This window comes from Balaenoptera borealis (assembly GCF_965194805.1).
Source record: "Balaenoptera borealis genome assembly, chromosome: 16".
Classification (NCBI taxonomy): domain Eukaryota; kingdom Metazoa; phylum Chordata; class Mammalia; order Artiodactyla; family Balaenopteridae; genus Balaenoptera; species Balaenoptera borealis.
This window is the reverse complement of record NC_138872.1, coordinates 1616572-1632224: the sequence shown is the minus strand read 5'-3', so window position 1 is coordinate 1632224 and position 15653 is coordinate 1616572. Positions and strand designations below refer to the sequence as shown.

Sequence of the window (15653 nt, the reverse complement as noted above, 5' to 3'; positions counted from 1 at the left end):
ACTTCCCATCCCTGGGCACATTCAAGAGCCTCTTGCGTCACCTGCCCAGGCAGGTGGAAGCCCAGATGACCCCCGACCCTGCCAGCTGCACACGCCATCCTTCATTACACTTTATTCTCTGGATGCCCTGGGACCCCCCCCCCTCCCCAGGTGCTGCCGTCAGCCTTCCTGTGCCCTCACTGCCCAGCACCTGTTTGTGGGACTCCACGAGGGGGCGCCCGAGACCACCGCTCAGAGCTCCATGCCCCGTCAGGAATAGGCGGCCAGGCTTGTAGCCCCTTGGGTCCAGGATGCTAGTGGAGTTGGTGGGAGGAGGGGGCACTGTCCAGGAAGGGCTGCCTGTGCACAGCAGGGGTGGGGGGTGGGGCTGGGCTGGAGCTTGAGCCACCCTGGCCTCCCAGGCCCCTACTCCCTGCAAGGGAGCAGATGCTAGGCTGAGGGTGGCGGGCAAGACCATTTCTGAGATGGAGGGGTTCAGAAGACCAGCCCTCTTGGCCTTCCCAACCCCTCTGGATGTGGGCCAGGACCCAGTTCACTATGCTGCTGCTGGGACCGTCTGCTGGCTGACGGCGTGGGCTGTCCTGGCCGCGGGCAGTCGGGTGGGGAGCACGGCTGGGCAGGCTGGGGTGCCCCTGGCTCTCTTCCCAGCTGCTGGTGCTGGGTGAGGGGCTGCTGTCCTCGGGGTCCCTCGGGCTCCTGGCTCCCCTGGGTTCCTTATTCCTCAGGACGGCTTCTTCGAGGCTGTGGGAAGTAGACCGAGGTTAGACCAGGAGGCGCTGTAGTGGCCTTGTGTGTCCTCTTTTGCAGCAACACTGGGCTCTCACCCAGGGCCTCGTGGGCAGTTTCTGAGAACTCAAGAGCCCACACTTGTTCCCGACAGCAACGGACACCGGAGCAGGGTGGCCCGATCGAAGGGTGAGCCTTGGGAATTTGGTGGAAGCACAGACCCTCTCCCCAGGTGTGTGATCCTAGAATTGGCCTGGCCCCGGTGCCTCCCTTGCCACCTTGCAGAGGGTCTGGGACATTCTGGATAGGCCGAGCTCACGGGGAAATGCTCTCAGAATCCCCAAGACACGGGCTAGGTGCTTCCATGGGCCTGCCTCTGCGGCCACAGGGAAGGGGCATCTGGTCCTTGAGACCCTTACAGGTGGGACCTGCCGAGATGCTGGGCTTCAGGCCCGTCTCTCATGCAGAACAAGCCCTAGGTTCTAGGTCAGACAGATCAGGTTGGAATCCTGACCCCATGTACCGGCTCCGTAACCCTGGGCAAGTTACCCCATCTCTGAGCCTCAGTTTCCCCATCTGTGAAACAGTGATGATTCATCACTGGGCTGGGTCATGAGGCCCAAAGGCAGTAACGACTGGACGCTGTCTTGAACCGCTCCATGGGCACAAGATACAAGGGCACTGCCCCTGGCGCCGAGCCATGTGGCACAAGCTGGGCAAGGGGCCTGTTCTCACTGATCACCCCTGTGGGTGTTGGGGGGCGTGGGTGCCCGCTGGGGAGGCCCTGCCCTGGCCCGGGTGGGCGGGTGAGGGTGGGAGTGGGCTTGACTCAGTGTGGAGGGTGGGGGCGGACACGGCGCACCCCTTCGGACCGCGCCCACCAGGACAGCTTCCAAAAATGCCCAGCAGGATGTGCCACGAGATCACACAGGCGTGCTGGCCTCCTCCACTGCTCACCCGGCAAACACAGGCTGCGGTCACCTTCCCGGCAACAATGGCGCACTGTGGCGGCCACAGCCCAGCCTGCGACGCAGGCCTGCTTGGACAAACACCAGGCGGCATGCAGTATCAGCTAGCTCAGGCGTTCTAAGGCTCTCGTGGGCGCCCGGAGGCCTGGCCTGAGCTGCCACCGTGGCCGGAGCGGGAAGTGGGAGGATGTCCTGATACCTGAGGCTGGAGCGGGGGCCGGGGGAAGCCCACAGGTACCCACCTTGGCGAGCACGTGAGCGGCCCCCGAACCCCCAGGGGAACAAACACACCCACACCCTGGGGCAGCACCCTCTGCTGCTGCTTCTCTTGGAAGGTGCACAAGAGGGTCCAGGAGTGCCCACCCATCCCGGTGGCATTGGGAGAGGGGGAGGGGCTCAGGACCGCCAGGCCTGGGGGCTGCTCGTGGCCCAGGACGCCCCTTCTCCCCTGTGACAACGAAGACGATACGACCATCCTCGGCTGTGTCCCTGGAATCTCACGCTAGCCCTGGTATCGCCCCCTTTCCAGAGGGAAACAGACTGGGGGTGAAAGGGCCAGCCCGCGAGGAGGAGGAAGTGGAGTCAGGGTTCACGCAGGCCTGACCCGGGTCTCTGTTACGGGACTGCTCTGGGAGAGGCTCCAGGGCTGGCTGCTGGGCTCCAAGTAGCCAGAAAGGTGGGGTGGGGGCATCAGTGCTGTGGCCGCCCCACCCAGCCCTGGCCTCCCACCTTTGCTCCACTGGTCTGAGGCCCGCTTCCTCTTCTGTGGGCCCCGCCCACGCTCCTTGGCGCAGAAACCCCTGGGTCCCTCGGCTGGCGAGCTCCGCGTGGCCCCCGACTCGGTGCTCAGGCCCACCTGATGGGGTGGGGGTGTGGTCATGCTGAGGACCCTCCCCGAAGCCTGGGGCAGCCCTGGTGCCCCCGCCTCACCCCGCTGTGTGGCCGGGCACCCACCTCGCTGTCCGAGGTGTCTGGCTTATCTAGCTCATCCGACTCCGGCCGCTGTCCTTGGGCTTTGCTGAGCTCTGCAGGACGCAGGGTGTGGGTCAGGCCAGGCTGGTGGCCTGGGAGTCTAGCGGAAGCACAGGCCTCTAACCTGCCGTACTAGGACCAGTGGCAACAACTCTTCAGATGAGGAAACTGAGGCACAGAGGGACCGAAGAACCTGCCCTGGGGTCGAATCCAGGCCCAGTGTCTCCAGCACCCGTACAATGACCCCACCGGCTGGGGTGTCCCCTGGCTTGGTTGCTGGGTGACGGGGAACTCACTACCTGCCCGGAAGCCCTAATTGTTAAGATGCTCTCCCTTCACTGCCTGTGGTCAGAAACGTGCCCTCCCTGAGCCCCCAACTGCTTACTGGGTCTGTAGGTGGGGGAAACCAAGTCTGAGACCCAGGGTTTGGTCGGTCAGGCCCAGGGGGCTGAGCCAGGTCCTGGGATAGGTGCCCCTAGCTGACGCTGACCACTGCACCTCCCTCCCTGCTGTGGTGCCACTTCCTGTGTTCTCGTGACGCCAGTACTCATCCTCACCCGGGTGGCTGTCTCCATCAGGCCTTTGCGCGCAGAGAGGCAGTTTTGGCCTCCCTCTGTCCTCATCTCCTGGTCCACTTGGAGAGGGCAGGCTGGGGCCTGGGAGAGAATGTGAGGGTTCCTGGGGGGAAGCAAGTAAGTGACTTGAGTTCACGTGAGGCAACTTCCCTGCCCTCGCCCGGCTTTGGGCACAGCCTGCGGGACCCTGGCTGGGGCTGGAGGGTCAGCCGTCTCCCGTGTGGTGTGACTCAGGCGGCCGGCTGGTGGAACAGAGGGACGAGAGCAGCCCAGGGCCGCTGGGTGCTCTGGGCGGGGCGCGTGGAGGCCAGGAGCAGGGCTTGGTCCCTTACCGTGGAAGGTGGAGGCTCTTCCGCCTCTGGCTCTTTGGCCCCCTTGGTGCCGTCGCTGAGTCCCTGGACCCCAGACTGTGCAGAGGGCTCCACTCCCTGGGGTGGCCTGGGGCTGGGCGTGTGGGCACCTGGGGGGCTGAGTGATCCTGGCAGGCTGGCAGGCTTGGGGGCGCCGTCCCGGCCCCGGCCCCACTCGGAGAGGTCCAGAGGCTTGTCCGGGACATAGTCCTGTGTGGCCGTGGCCTCCTTTGTCCCGGGACTGCCTGGGCCTGTGGGCTGTGGGTGCTGCCCTCTGGGCAGGGCTGCCCCGGCCGCCCCGCCCCCGGGATCCTCCGAGTGGGAGCCGGCTGGCGGGGAGGGTGGCGTCTTCCCCGGCACCGGTGGGCCCCTGAGCCCGGCACCGCCCGCCCGCCCCCGGGCCCACAGCTGCCGGGCCAGGAGCAGGTGCAGCGCTCCCTCCAGCCGCGGGTCCCGCACGCCCGCCAGGGCGCCTGACAGGCCCAGCAGACCCGCGGGCTCCTCCCAGGCCTCCGCCTCCCCGGCCTTGAGGCCCTGGGGCTGGGGGCCGCTGGGGGCTGCGGCGGGGGCCTGGGGGCCTCTGTGAGGGCTCCCACGGGGCAGGGCCAGGTGGCGGTTCGGGTGGCAGAGGCGGTCGGCCTGGAGGGAGCGCTTCGGGGACTCGCAGGGCTTGGCAGAGGGCAGAGAGGCCTGCAGGAAGCTGTGGGCGAGGAGGAGCCCGCTGACCGCGGCCCACGGTCACCCCCGTTTCACAGGGAGGACCGGGGGCCCAGGGAGGCGAGGCGAGCGCCCGGGTCACACGGTGGGTAGTGGGGGAGGGGACCGCCCGGGCCCCCGGGCAGAGTTGACCTGGGGCCTAGGGGCTCTGACGAGGGACCTGGCCACCAAGGCCTCGCCCTCTTCTGGGCATCGGCTGCCTGCCCGGTCCCCTGGAGCGCCCAGCCCACCCGTGGGCCCACTGCAGCCCCGCCCCCAGTCTCCTCTCAGACGCTGAGAGTGGTCTCAGACCACGGTGAGAGCCTTTGCGTGGGCTCTTCTGAGGGGCTTCTCGGTCCCCATCTCCAACCCCCGTGTCCCCCTGTCCCGCTCTGGCCTTTCAAGAGATGGCCACGTGGGAACTGTGCTCTGGGCAGGGTAGCTGGGAAAGCCAAGCCAGGGAAGGGTGGGGCTCCTGGAGGGATAATGGGAGGGACTTCCCGGGGCTGCTGGCCCCTTCCCCAAAGGTGGGACCAGAGTAGGAGACTGGGTGCCCGACTGAGGCTGCTCCTGGTGGTGGCGGCGGGCTGGGCCTCACCTGTCCAGAGGGAGGCTGTGCTCTCCAGGCGGGCTTGGGGGGCTGCTCCTGGGGGGCGGCAGTGGGGACGTCCCGTTGACGGAGCCCCGGTTGGCGGAGCAGGCCCGGGACCCTGGCCGCACCACGGCGATGGTCCCGTGTAGCTGGTTGGAGATGTGCTGGGGGCTCTGCACGGGGTGTATGGGTCAGCCTGGGTGGGGTTGGCTGCTGCCCTCTGCCCTTTCCTCTGTGTGACCTTGGGCAGGTCACCCACCCGCTCTGAGCCTCGCCTCCACCCACGTCACACGGAGCTCAGGGGTCCCTGCTTGGCACGGGCCATGTGCGTGGCACATAGCAGGGCTGGCGGCTGCCAGCCTCCTGCCTTGGGCTGCCCGGGGAGAGGAAGGAGTGGGCTCTGGGTCCTTCTCCCTCACCATGTCCGGGGCCCGGGGCTCAGGCAGGCTGGCACCCGGAGAGATTTTGGCTACTGGAGACGTCCCGTACCCCACCGGCCTTTCTGTGGGAGGAGAAGCAGAGGGCAGGTTGGCTGGGAGGTGCTCAGAGGGGCCAGCTCAGCGCACAGGGCTCCCCGGTCCCGGGGCTCCAGCCTCCCGGCCTCCCCCGCCCCCCAGCAGCCCCTCCTCCCCGTGGACCCGCACCTGCGTGGTCGTCCTCCGTCTCCTCACGGCCTCGCAGTGGCTTCTCAGTGACGGCCTTCCAGGTGCCCAGGGAGGGGAGCAGCAGGGGTGACGGGGGGTCTGGGGCGCCCTCCCTGGGCTGGGGCTTGGGCCTGTCTCGAGAGGGGAGGCAAGCACAGTGTGGGTAAGGGAGGGCAGTGCCCCAGAGGCGATCAGAAAGGCCAGGGCGCCCTCCTGGGGACCCAGGTGACCAGGAAAGACCACCATCGTCGGCTCACACCGATGTCCCCGTGGAGCCCAGGCGTCAGAGCTGCCGCGGGTGCTGGGGCCCAGCTCCGCTTCTAGGACCTGTGCTTGCAGACCAGGGGACGTGGCATCTGCTCTGGGCAGCTGGCCTGCGGGAGCCCCTCCCCTCTGCGCCGCGTGCCCAGGCCCGTGGATGTGCTGGGCGCCTGCTGTGGCTGAGGTGTGCGGGGTAAGGGTTGCTGGGCCCTGGTGCCTCCCCCGACTCACCCTGGGCCCCGGAGCTGCTTCACCTCCTCCTTCAAGGCATCGTTTTCCTCCTGCAGCCGGGTCAGCTCGGTCGCTGCAGAAGGCGCTGATTAGGAGGGACTGTGGGAGGGGAAGCAGGGCGGGGTGGGGCCCTCACAGCCCCCAGGAGCCCCTCCTGTCCTGGCCCCAGCCCCCAGGGACCCCCCGCCGAGGGAAAGGGGCGTGTCCTCACTGGCAGGCCCTGTGAGACCTCAGGGCTCCGCAGGACCCTCCTCATCATGGGAAGGCGGGAACTGAGGCCCCGAGAGGGCAGGGACGCCCCCTGCCTGGGTAACTGACCAGTGGGGGGCATGTAGGCGCCAGCGGGGGGCTTTGCACCATTTGTCTGTGAGTGGGGGTGTGGGTGTCCCCCCCCACCACCGATGGCACGGCCCAGACCGCCTCTTCCCCTTTCCCCGGGACCCCTGGTCGGGCTGAGCAGGCCCTGGGGGGGTCGCGGGCCCCCACGGGAGGGACGCCCGGGGGCGGGCTCACTGAGAAGGAAGACATGCTGCAGGCTCTGGAGCAGGGAGCTCTCGAACTCCTGCTGCTTCTTCCTCGCCAGCTCCTGGGTGACCATGCAGCGGTCGCACAGGCCGGCCCGCAGCCTGCGGGGGCGAGGAGACGGGAGGCCGCTCTGAGCAGGGAGGCTGGGACCCGCGCTGCCCCCCTCCCTGGACGAGCCCTGCCTTTTCCAAACTGTGTTCCGTGGAAGCCCGCCTCACCCCTACCCTGGGGGCTAAGCGTTCCATGTGCCCTTGAGTTGGGGAAGGAACCTTGAAAATGCAGTTTATTTAAGGCTCTGAGATGTCCTGCGGTGGTTTCGTTTATGCCGGAGCTTCCTGGACTCGTTCTCCGCACAGCCCTCTGCGGCTTCCCGTGAGCCCCGCCCCCAGCGTGCGAGCGGCATCAGGCGCCCCACCTGTTCTCCAGTGCCCGCAGGTTCTCCTTCAGCGCCCTCTGCTGCTCCCTGAGCTGACGGTTCTTGGCACAGAGCTCCTCCGCCCTCTGGGCGTCCCTGCGGGGGACGGGCCGCCGTGCGCGTGCTGCTCTGCCGGGGGCCCCCCGCGCTGCCCCGCCAGCCTCTCCCGTGGCCTGGGACTGCCTTGAGAAGTGGGGCCTCGCAAGGGCAATGCCAGCACGCCCAAGCGAGAGTGTTCGCGGCCTCCCTGGGGACCCTGTCTCATCCATGTGCCACCTGCAGCCTCCTCTGTGCAAGGGGGGACTCGGGGAGCCGGCCCGCGGGTCTCCCGGACTCACGACGAGTCCTCCTGTTGATAATGATTGGTCCCGGAGGCGCCCTGCATGGACGCGGCTTGCCCAGCCCCCTGGAGGGTCCCTGTTCACTGGGGGAGGGGCTTGGACCTTGGACCGGAGACTCCCCCACCCCCCACGCCGAGCCTCAGTGTCCGCTTCCGCATCACAGCTGGTGGCAGTTCCGGGGCCCTGGGGCTGCGGGCGTGCGCGTGAGCGGCTGGGGAGCCGCTGCCCTTCCCACCTGCTGGCCCAAGGCCTGTCCTCACTCACCGGCACCTCTCTGAGTTCAGTTCCAGAAGCTTGTTCTGCAGGCCTGGAGGAGCGAGGAAAGGAGCAGAGGGTCAGGCCCAGCTGTGCTGCCACCCCTGCCGCAGAGCTGGGGCATTTCCTGTCCCCGGTTGTCTGGCAAGGCCCTCTCCAGACGCCTGCCGCCTGCCTGGGTCCCCTCACTGACTCCCGGAGGTCGCCCCCTCGGCGGGCTCCCAGTCTGCACCTGCTGACAGCTTCCGCCCCCTCTCCTGGCTGCCTGGGACCCGGTCCGGGCCCAGCCTCTCCCCTCCCTGGGGTCTCTGGCTCTGGTGTCTGTCTGGAGATGGGGAGGGACCCTGATGCTGGGAGTGACCAGCTACCTGGCCAAGTCCCAAGAGGAATGTTTTTTGGATGCTGCCAGAGTTGAAATAAAATGGGCCCTTGGGGAAGACCCCAGCAGACCCCCTCTTCCTCACCTCATTGTGGTCTGGCTTGGGCCCTAGGCTAGCCCAAGCAGCCCCTGCCCCTCTGGGTCTCTGGGAGAGGTGACCCAGGCCCTTTTGGGCTTCAGGGTGTGTGTGAGTCTCAGAAAGGTCTCGGGAGGGTCTGGCCCGGGCACTGGAGTGAAGGGGGTGGTGTGGCTGCGGCCCTGTTGCCGGCGGGAGAATCGGACAGATGTGTCGGCCGGGCAGACCTCAGCCTGGGTGTCCTGGAGGGGAGCAGAGGGGTTTCAGCTCAGTGCCCTGGAAAGCTCTAGACAGGCCTCTGGAGCCTCGAGATCCCATTGCGAGTAGGGAAGTAGGTGACCTCCCTTTTGGGGGACACTGAGGTCCCCACCTTGGGAAAGGGGCCGGTCGTGGCCAGAGCTTCTCGGCTCTCTGTGACCAGGCTGGCTTCATATTTTGGCTCTGATGCTAGCTGCTCATTCAGGGCCCACCCCTCCAGGGCTGCGGTCGGGGGTGCTGGTCTGAGGCTGGGCGCCTGACCACTTGCAGCTCTGGGCTCTGGGTCACGACTCCCCTTCTGGGCCTGGAAGGCGAGGTCCCCAGGTTTGGCGAGATTTGGAGGTGATGTGTGGGAGCCCCCCGGCCTGGCTTTGGCCCTTAGACTGCCGTCCGGGTGAGGGTTTGTCCATCCCAAGACGCTCACCCGTGATCTCATTCTCATGGACGTCCTTCAGCCTGTTCAGCGACTCCATGAAGCTCTCCATGGCTTCCCGAGGCCCTGGCCCTGGCCCAGGCCCCTCTGTGCTCCAGGTGTAGGGGTGGCCCCTTGGCCTCTACTGCCCCTCCGTTTCCAGCCTATGGAGCGGAAAGTGCGGAGACGGTCACATTAGCTCAGGAAGGGCCTGTGGGATGTAGGGTCCGGCAGTAGCCTGGAGAGGAGGTGGGGGCCGGTCCCGGTGGGTGTGGGAGTCCTGTCTTGTGACCACCCACTGGGTCATGTCCACACCTGAGGGGCACATAGAGGGATGGGGCATTCTCACTTAATCTCAACTCCCTAAGCCAGTCCTCGCAACAAAGCAGATGCCTGAAGGCACCAGTTCCCGCTTGGTGCTGGGACCACAACGGTGCATGCGATGCGTGTTGACGAGGCCCCAGACTGGAGATGCCCGTGCCCGCCCCCAGCCAGCGGGCCAGTCAGCCAGGGCGTGTTCATCCAATGGGAGAGCCCACTCAGTGGGGTCCAGGTGCCTGCAGTGGCATGGATGGCCCCGTGGGGCCATGGCGGGGGGCTTTGGGGGCTGGCTGGTTGTTTCCCCTGCAGGAGCTGGTGACCGTGCATAGGTGGAAGTCTACCCAGCCGCCCCTTGTGGCCTGGGCCCTTTTTCCTGCTTGTGTTTCACCTCCGTGAAGTGTTTGCTAAAAATTAAGAGTGTGGGGTTGAGAGCCTAAGCTGGGAGCTGGACAAACTTTGCCCGCAGTGTGACCACCGTGAGCTCTGGCCCCTCTGAGCCGCGCTTTCTTCCTTCTGGCAGTGGCCACGGTGCCTGTCTAGTGGGCACCGGTGAGTATTCCGCGGGGTCCCATGGGGTCCAGCTCCTCGGAGCTGGGTGTGAGGCCGGGGCTCAGCCCAGCGACAGCTTCCTCACCATGGTGCCAGGCACCACCCTCCACCAGGCGAGAGCCCCTCAGTCCTTGTGGCAGACCTCTGGTAGTGGGTACTGAGGCCACCACTGCCCGCCACTGTCCAGCTCTGTGTCACCATCTGTCACAGAGCTGGGAGTCAGACGCACAGCTCACAGAGCCAGATCAGCGCAGATGCCACCAGCAAAGACCCCCGCCATCGCTGTCTCCAGGCCAGGTGGTGACAGCCCCTCTGTTCCCTCCTTGTCCTCAGCCTGAGGAGCCCTGGGGGTCAGCTGACCCTGAAAATGAGCGTCTGGGGTCCTGGCACTCCCGACTCGTCTGCCGGCATCCTACCCTGATCTGTCAGCCGCAGCTCTTGGTTTGCCTTCTGTACGCTCCCGGAACCTCCCCCAGAGCCTCACCTTTCTTTCTTTCATGGCACCCGCCTGGCCCAAGCCACCACCCCACTGCTGGTGCACTGCCAGCTCTGCATTGGCCGCCCCCCTTCCATGCCTCTCCCCAGGAGGCACTTTCTGCACAAGCCCTGGGGACCTCTGCTCAAAGCTCCCTGCGGGAGGCCATGCCTGATTCCCCCCAGGGCACACTGAAGGAGGGGCGTGGTCTCGCTTGCATTTCAAAGTTTGCCCCAAGACTGGAGTGTTTGCAGCAACAGTCCCCAAACTGGAAACCCTCAAATGCCTGCTGGCGAATGTCCTGCGGTGGCAGGAGCGGTGACATCCCATGCCATTGCAGAGTGGGGGGCCAGACCCGAAAGCCAGCCCGCTGTGGGATTCACTCACCGGGAGTGCAGAAGAGGCACAACTGCTCTGGGCTCTCAGAAGTTGGGGTGGTGGGCACCCCGGGGGGTGGGATCATTAACTGAGGGGAGCAGGCCCTGTGATCCCACGAGAAGCCAGGGGCCGGGGCGAGCTGCCTGAGGGGAGACTTGACAGTGGAGCCTGGCTTTCAACTGGGTCCTCGAACCCCAGGTCAAGGTCAGAGTACCGGGGAAGCCTCGACTTCCAGATGTGAGGCTGGGACCAGCAAGAAGGCAGAGTGCAGTCCTGCGTCCTGTGGTGGCCACGGGAGCTGGCGGGCAGGGCCAAATGGGGTGTGCTGGGGGGTTGAGCGGCAGGAAGGTAGAGCTCCCCAAACTCATTTTAGACCTGCCTGGCTTCTGGGACACTCCTGAGCGATGGCCAGGGGAGTGGGGGCGTTGCATGACGGCTCTGTGTCAGGTGGGTGAGGGCTCTGTGAACAAGGGGAGCTTGGGAGGGTCCCCCTCCTCGAGGCCGGGAGCCAGAGGGATGTCCTGGCAGGTTAGGGGAAAAGATGCTGAATTGCAGAGGCTGGGGGAGACCAGGGCTCGAGCGGGGTGTATGTGATAATCCCGGCCCCACTTCCTGAACCCATCTAACCCTGATCACGTTGCAAGGAGCCCACTTTCCAGATGGGGAAACTGAGGCCCAGAGAGATCAAGTCACGCTCCCTGGCCACCCAGTGGGAAGCGGGGGTCGGGGCTTGAATTCACTCTGGCGCTGAGGATGTGCCCTCACCGCCGTGGACCAGGTACGCACTCCAGGTGGCCCTGCTGTGCCGGCTCTGCACTTCTTTATTTTGCGGTGGGGCTTCTGGGAGATAAGACTGTGAGGGCCACCCCCACCCCGTGGGCTCGGGCTCCCTGAAGGCTGGGGGAGGTTGGCCAGGGAGGGGCCGAGCCACTGTGCCTGAAATTCCACCCAGACCCGTCTGTCAGGCTGCTCTTCCCCATCACAGCCAGAGCCTGGAGCCTGCTGCGGCATGTGGGCTGGGCCAATGCTCGTAAAGGAGCCGCCCCAGGGAGCCTGCAGTGCCCCTGGGGCTGGGAGAGGCTCTGTGGACACCAGGTCTGAGTGAGAGACCAGCACCGTTCCCTATGCCCATGCTGTGGTGTGGAGGCCCCGTTGGTAAAGGACCAGGGCACCCTCTGTTCCCCATACCCTGGCTCCTCTCTGTATCCAACCATCCCAAACCACCCAGGGCCCCGCCTGGCTGCCCCTCTCGGGGTCTCTGATGGGCAGGGGGAGACACCCTCCCGCATGGTGGGCAGGGAAGCAGCATGGACATGGGTCCTGGGCAGGATGCGCAAGCGGCTGCGGGCACAGCTGGAAGGGATGCGTCCTGCTGGGAGCCCCGCGTTTCCCAGGGAGGACCAAGGCCATCCAGCCCTGGTGACAGTGCCATGGGGGTGGTGTGACTTCCCTGGGCAGGCAGGTGACAGAAGGGTGTTTGGCCCGTGAAGTAGACAGTCTCCTGGGGCAGCCCCTGTCCCAGCCCCACCCTCGGTGTCGGGAGGGTCCAAGGAAGCAGCAGGAGGAGGAGGGAGGCGGGTCCGCACCCGAGGTGAATGTGGTGGTTGTGAGTAGGAAGAATCCCTGCTGTGGAGGTGCATAGGGTCTGCTGCCAGGGGCGGGGGTCCAGCCCTCCCCGGTGGCGGCGCTGTGTTTGCCAGGTGTGCAGAGCCGCCGGGCGGGGCGCTGGGGGTTCAGGGAACTCCAGGCAGGAGGGCTGTCCCCCGGGCGTGGGGTGGGGCTGCAGTGGTGCTGGGACGAGGCCGCAGGCCTGTGGGCTAGGGGTCCGGGCTGCTGCCTCCGGGCCGGCGGGGCCTGCCTACAGGGGAGGGTGGCTCGAGTTGCCGGCGGGGCCTGCGTACAGGGGAGGGTGGCTCGAGTTGCCGGCGGGGCCTGCGTACAGGGGAGGGTGGCCCGAGTTGCCGGCGGGGTGGGGGTGAGCCTGGGGGCAGAGGCCTGAGAGCTGCTCCTCAGGGTCCCGCGGGGATCCCAGCCCCTCCTACCCTGGATGCTCAGGCCGGGAGGAGCCCCGGAAGGAGCAGATGGGAGGGAAGGGCCAGGGGTCAGCTACGCCAGTGACCCTGCCCACCTGCCACTCACCCAGGGCAGAGTCAGCCAGGGCAGGGGACCTCCAAGCCCACAGGTCCGGGCCCTGCCTTTACCCACTGCGTGACCGGGACAAGCGTTTTACCTCTCTGAGACTCAGTTTCCCCATCTGGGGGGTAATTCCACCCCCATATCAGGTTGTTGTACACGAGTTACACACGAGTAACGTGTGTCCAGGTGACGTGTCTGGGTGACGTGTACTCAGCCCAGGGCCTGGCAGGTGCTCAGTTAACTGCGGGTGGAGACCCTGCGTCCACCCCGTGCAGTCCCCCCACCAGGACCTGCCCCACAGGCGGCCCCAGGAGTCCAGCGGTGCAGCTTACAGGAGCCCCTTCTCCCTCGGACAAGTTCAAGTGCCGTTGCCACAAACGCCCTTTGCAGGAGGTCAAGGACGCCCCCCTCACCCACCCTGAGTTCAGGGCCGAGGTCTCAGGTTCCAGCAGTGATGGCACACACTCACTCACTGAGTGGACACTCACGGGGTCCACTGGGTCTTGGTGGCCATGTCTGGGGGAGGTGCCCCCTGGACCCCCTGCACAGAGGAGGCACCGAAGCCCCAGCTGTGGGCCTGGGCCGGGCTCTGCCTGGTTGAGCAGCGAAGCCCACGGTAGAGGCTCTTGCCTTGCTGGGTCCGCGGGGCCCCAGGCTCCTCACTCCCTGGCTGCCTTCCCTTGTTGGAGCCTCTTCTCCAGCAGGTCCCTCGGGTGCAGGAGCACCTAGTCCCCGATTATGCCCCTTCTCTGCCAGTGATCTGTCTACCCACCTACCCGTAACACAAGGACAATGACACAGCAGTAACAATAGCGGTGGCCTCGGTTTCCCGAGCGTCCAGTCAGCCAAGCACTGGGCTGGGGCTCTACACGCTGTGTGGCGTCTACTGCAGGGGCCCTGCAACGTCCCAGAGCTCCTCTGAAGAAGCGGAGTGATCCCAGGGACACTCAGCCTGCCTGTCACCAAGGGACCACGCAGGGCCAGGCACACCGTCCAAGCCCTTTGAATGTTCTTGGCACGAGCATTTATGCAGCACCCGCTGTGGACCCAGGCTCGGCCCACACGTGTGACTGGAGCTCGCCTGGCCTTCTGAGAAGGCTCTGACTGTGCCATTCTACAGATTCAGGCACTGAGGCTCAAAGCAGGTAAGAGGCTCTGGTGTCTCTGTGGCCTCCGTGGTGATGGGCGAAGCCCCTCCCCCGGCAACGTTAGCCAAGTCACTGCCGCGGCTGTGCCTCAGTGTCCTGGGCCACAGAACAGACGGTGGGGTGCCCTGGCCCAGCTCCTGGAGGCCGGAGGGAGTCTGCGCCACCACCGTGGGCTGTCGGGTCTCCTTGATGTGGTGGGCATCCAGTGCCCATCGACCGCAGGTGGTCAGGGGCCCGCCTGCCAGCCCCCACATCCAGGTGCCCGGCATGAGTGTCACGTGCAGTGAGTCACGGGGCTCATGTTGCCCATGGAGTGGCCCCGTCAGCCCCCACTTCCCAGATGAGGAACCTGCAGCTCAGAGTGATGTCACCTGCCCACAGTCACCAGCTTGCAAGGGACATGGCCAGTGCAGCCTCCTGGCGACCTCCTGGGCAAGCTCAGATGGCAGGCTGAGTCCACAGAGGTGCCACTGCCGGGATGGTTTCTGACATCACCAGACACATAGACCCATGGCACACGTGCACACATGTGTGACGCCCACACCCACACATACAGACACAACAGTATCCCAACATGCGTGCGCACACCAGAGAAACGCCAAGCACGTGGGTGCCGCCCTCAGCCACCTCCCTCGCTGCACACACAGCACTGCACGGGCACAGGGAGAGCTGCCTGCACGTGCGCGCACATACTCGTGTGTTGCACGTGCGTGTGCACACATGCACAGAGGCTCAAGGCAGGTGCGCGCTTGCTGGGTGGCTCAGGTAACAGCGGGCCCTGCAACCCGACTCCTCGAGGATGGGCCGGGGGACTTCCCTGGTGGTCCAGTGGTTAAGACTCTGTGCTCCCAATGCAGGGGGCCCAAGTTTGATCCCTGGTCAGGGAACTAGATCCCACATGCTGCAACTAAGAGTTCGCATGCCACAACGAGGATCTGGTGCAACCAAATAAGTAAATAAATAAATATTTTTTTAAAAAAAAGGATGGGCCGGCCCCACGGCTGCTGTGCCTTCGTGGGCTGCCTTCCAGAGGCCTGGCTGGGGGAGCTGAGCAGGACCCGAGGCCCCCGGGAGGCATTTGTCGCTGCCTCCCAGGGGACAGCAAGCTGAGGGCAGCCAAGTGTCCCACCGTGCCCGGCTCTGAGCTGGGGCTGGCTGCGCCACGCACCACCCCTCACTCCTCGGCTGCACCCCTTCTGACCCGGGAGGGTCTAGGCAGTGGGGCAGGTCCTGGATGAAGTGGCAGGCTACCGGCCCCTTGCTGGTGTCCCCAGACCCTCACCCGACGACGGGCAGTGCCAGGCCCAGCCTTGGCTCACCCAGCCCCTCTGCCCAGGAAGCCCACTGAGGCCCCTGCCCCTAATCGGTCCCCTGGACCAGGTGCCCCGGAGCAGGTGGCTGTGCCCCCTAGGCCAGCCCCGCTGCCGGCCCCACCTCCTGCCCAGCAAGCAGGGGCTGGGCCTCCACCTTCGTGGCAGGCACCCCGACAGTGACCCCAGCTCATGCGCCCCCTTCCCTTGCCCCCAACTGCTGAAGGTACTCACAGGGCCCCCCGTCCGCATCGACCTCTGTGGACCTCCACTGCGATCCGGAATGTCCCGCCCGAGAGATGGAAGCCAGCACTGTGAACTTGCTTGAGAACAAGACATAATTTTGGCCAAACCCGCTTGACAGGTTTTCGATTCCCCCGGCCAGGAGCAGAAAGGAGGCAGAGACTGCCCAAAGCTGCCCAACGGGTTCTGCCGTTGCACAGAAAGTGGCAAAACGGGTCGGGTCTGAACCCTCATAGAGGTGGGATTGTTTTCCCATAATTACCGCCTGGCCCGTGCCTCTGGCCGGAGTGGGCCAGGCAGCAAGGAGAATCCAGGGCCTGGGCACGGACGCGAGAGGCAGGGCAGCGAGGGCAGGCAGGAGGGAGCAGTCGTCACCTTGGGGCAGAGCGGGGCGGCAGCGGTGCCTCCGGCCTCTCC

General features: G+C 66.0%; 1 protein-coding gene across 10 annotated transcripts; it reads right to left on the bottom strand.

The window, feature by feature from the left end:
* Positions 1-97: 97 nt before the first annotated feature.
* RBBP8NL (RBBP8 N-terminal like) lies at positions 98-15360 on the bottom strand. Of its 10 annotated transcripts, XM_082359788.1 has the most exons (14): positions 15228-15353; positions 8689-8840; positions 7561-7603; positions 6956-7051; positions 6529-6641; positions 6016-6088; positions 5524-5654; positions 5299-5381; positions 4886-5052; positions 3574-4291; positions 3224-3344; positions 2649-2719; positions 2424-2550; positions 98-741 (listed from the first exon to the last, which is right to left on the bottom strand). In XM_082359788.1, exons 2-14 carry the CDS (start codon positions 8747-8749, stop codon positions 722-724), a joined length of 1824 nt encoding a protein of 607 aa, XP_082215914.1. In that variant the 5' UTR covers positions 8750-8840; positions 15228-15353; the 3' UTR covers positions 98-721. The 10 variants fall into 10 exon arrangements, 8 of the variants coding, with proteins under 8 accessions (XP_082215914.1, XP_082215918.1, XP_082215915.1 ...); XM_082359792.1 differs by lacking the exon at positions 2424-2550 and having other exon boundaries at positions 3224-3322; positions 15228-15360; XM_082359789.1 differs by lacking the exon at positions 5299-5381 and having other exon boundaries at positions 3224-3322; positions 15228-15360.
* Between the last annotated feature and the right edge of the window lie 293 nt (positions 15361-15653).

What these genes read in the sequence shown, in the direction of transcription:
- RBBP8NL (XM_082359788.1), bottom strand. Translation starts at nt 8,749, where the DNA reads ATGGAGAGCTTCATGGAGTCGCTGAACAGGCTGAAGGACGTCCATGAG. An exon ending in CTGAACTCAGAGAGGTGCCG is followed by an intron (nt 7,052 to 7,560) that starts GTGAGTGAGGAC and finishes CGTCCCCCGCAG; the next exon opens with GGACGCCCAGAGGGCGGAGG. An exon ending in AAGAGCCTCCACCTTCCACG is followed by an intron (nt 3,345 to 3,573) that starts GTAAGGGACCAA and finishes GCTTCCCCCCAG; the next exon opens with GAACCCTCACATTCTCTCCC.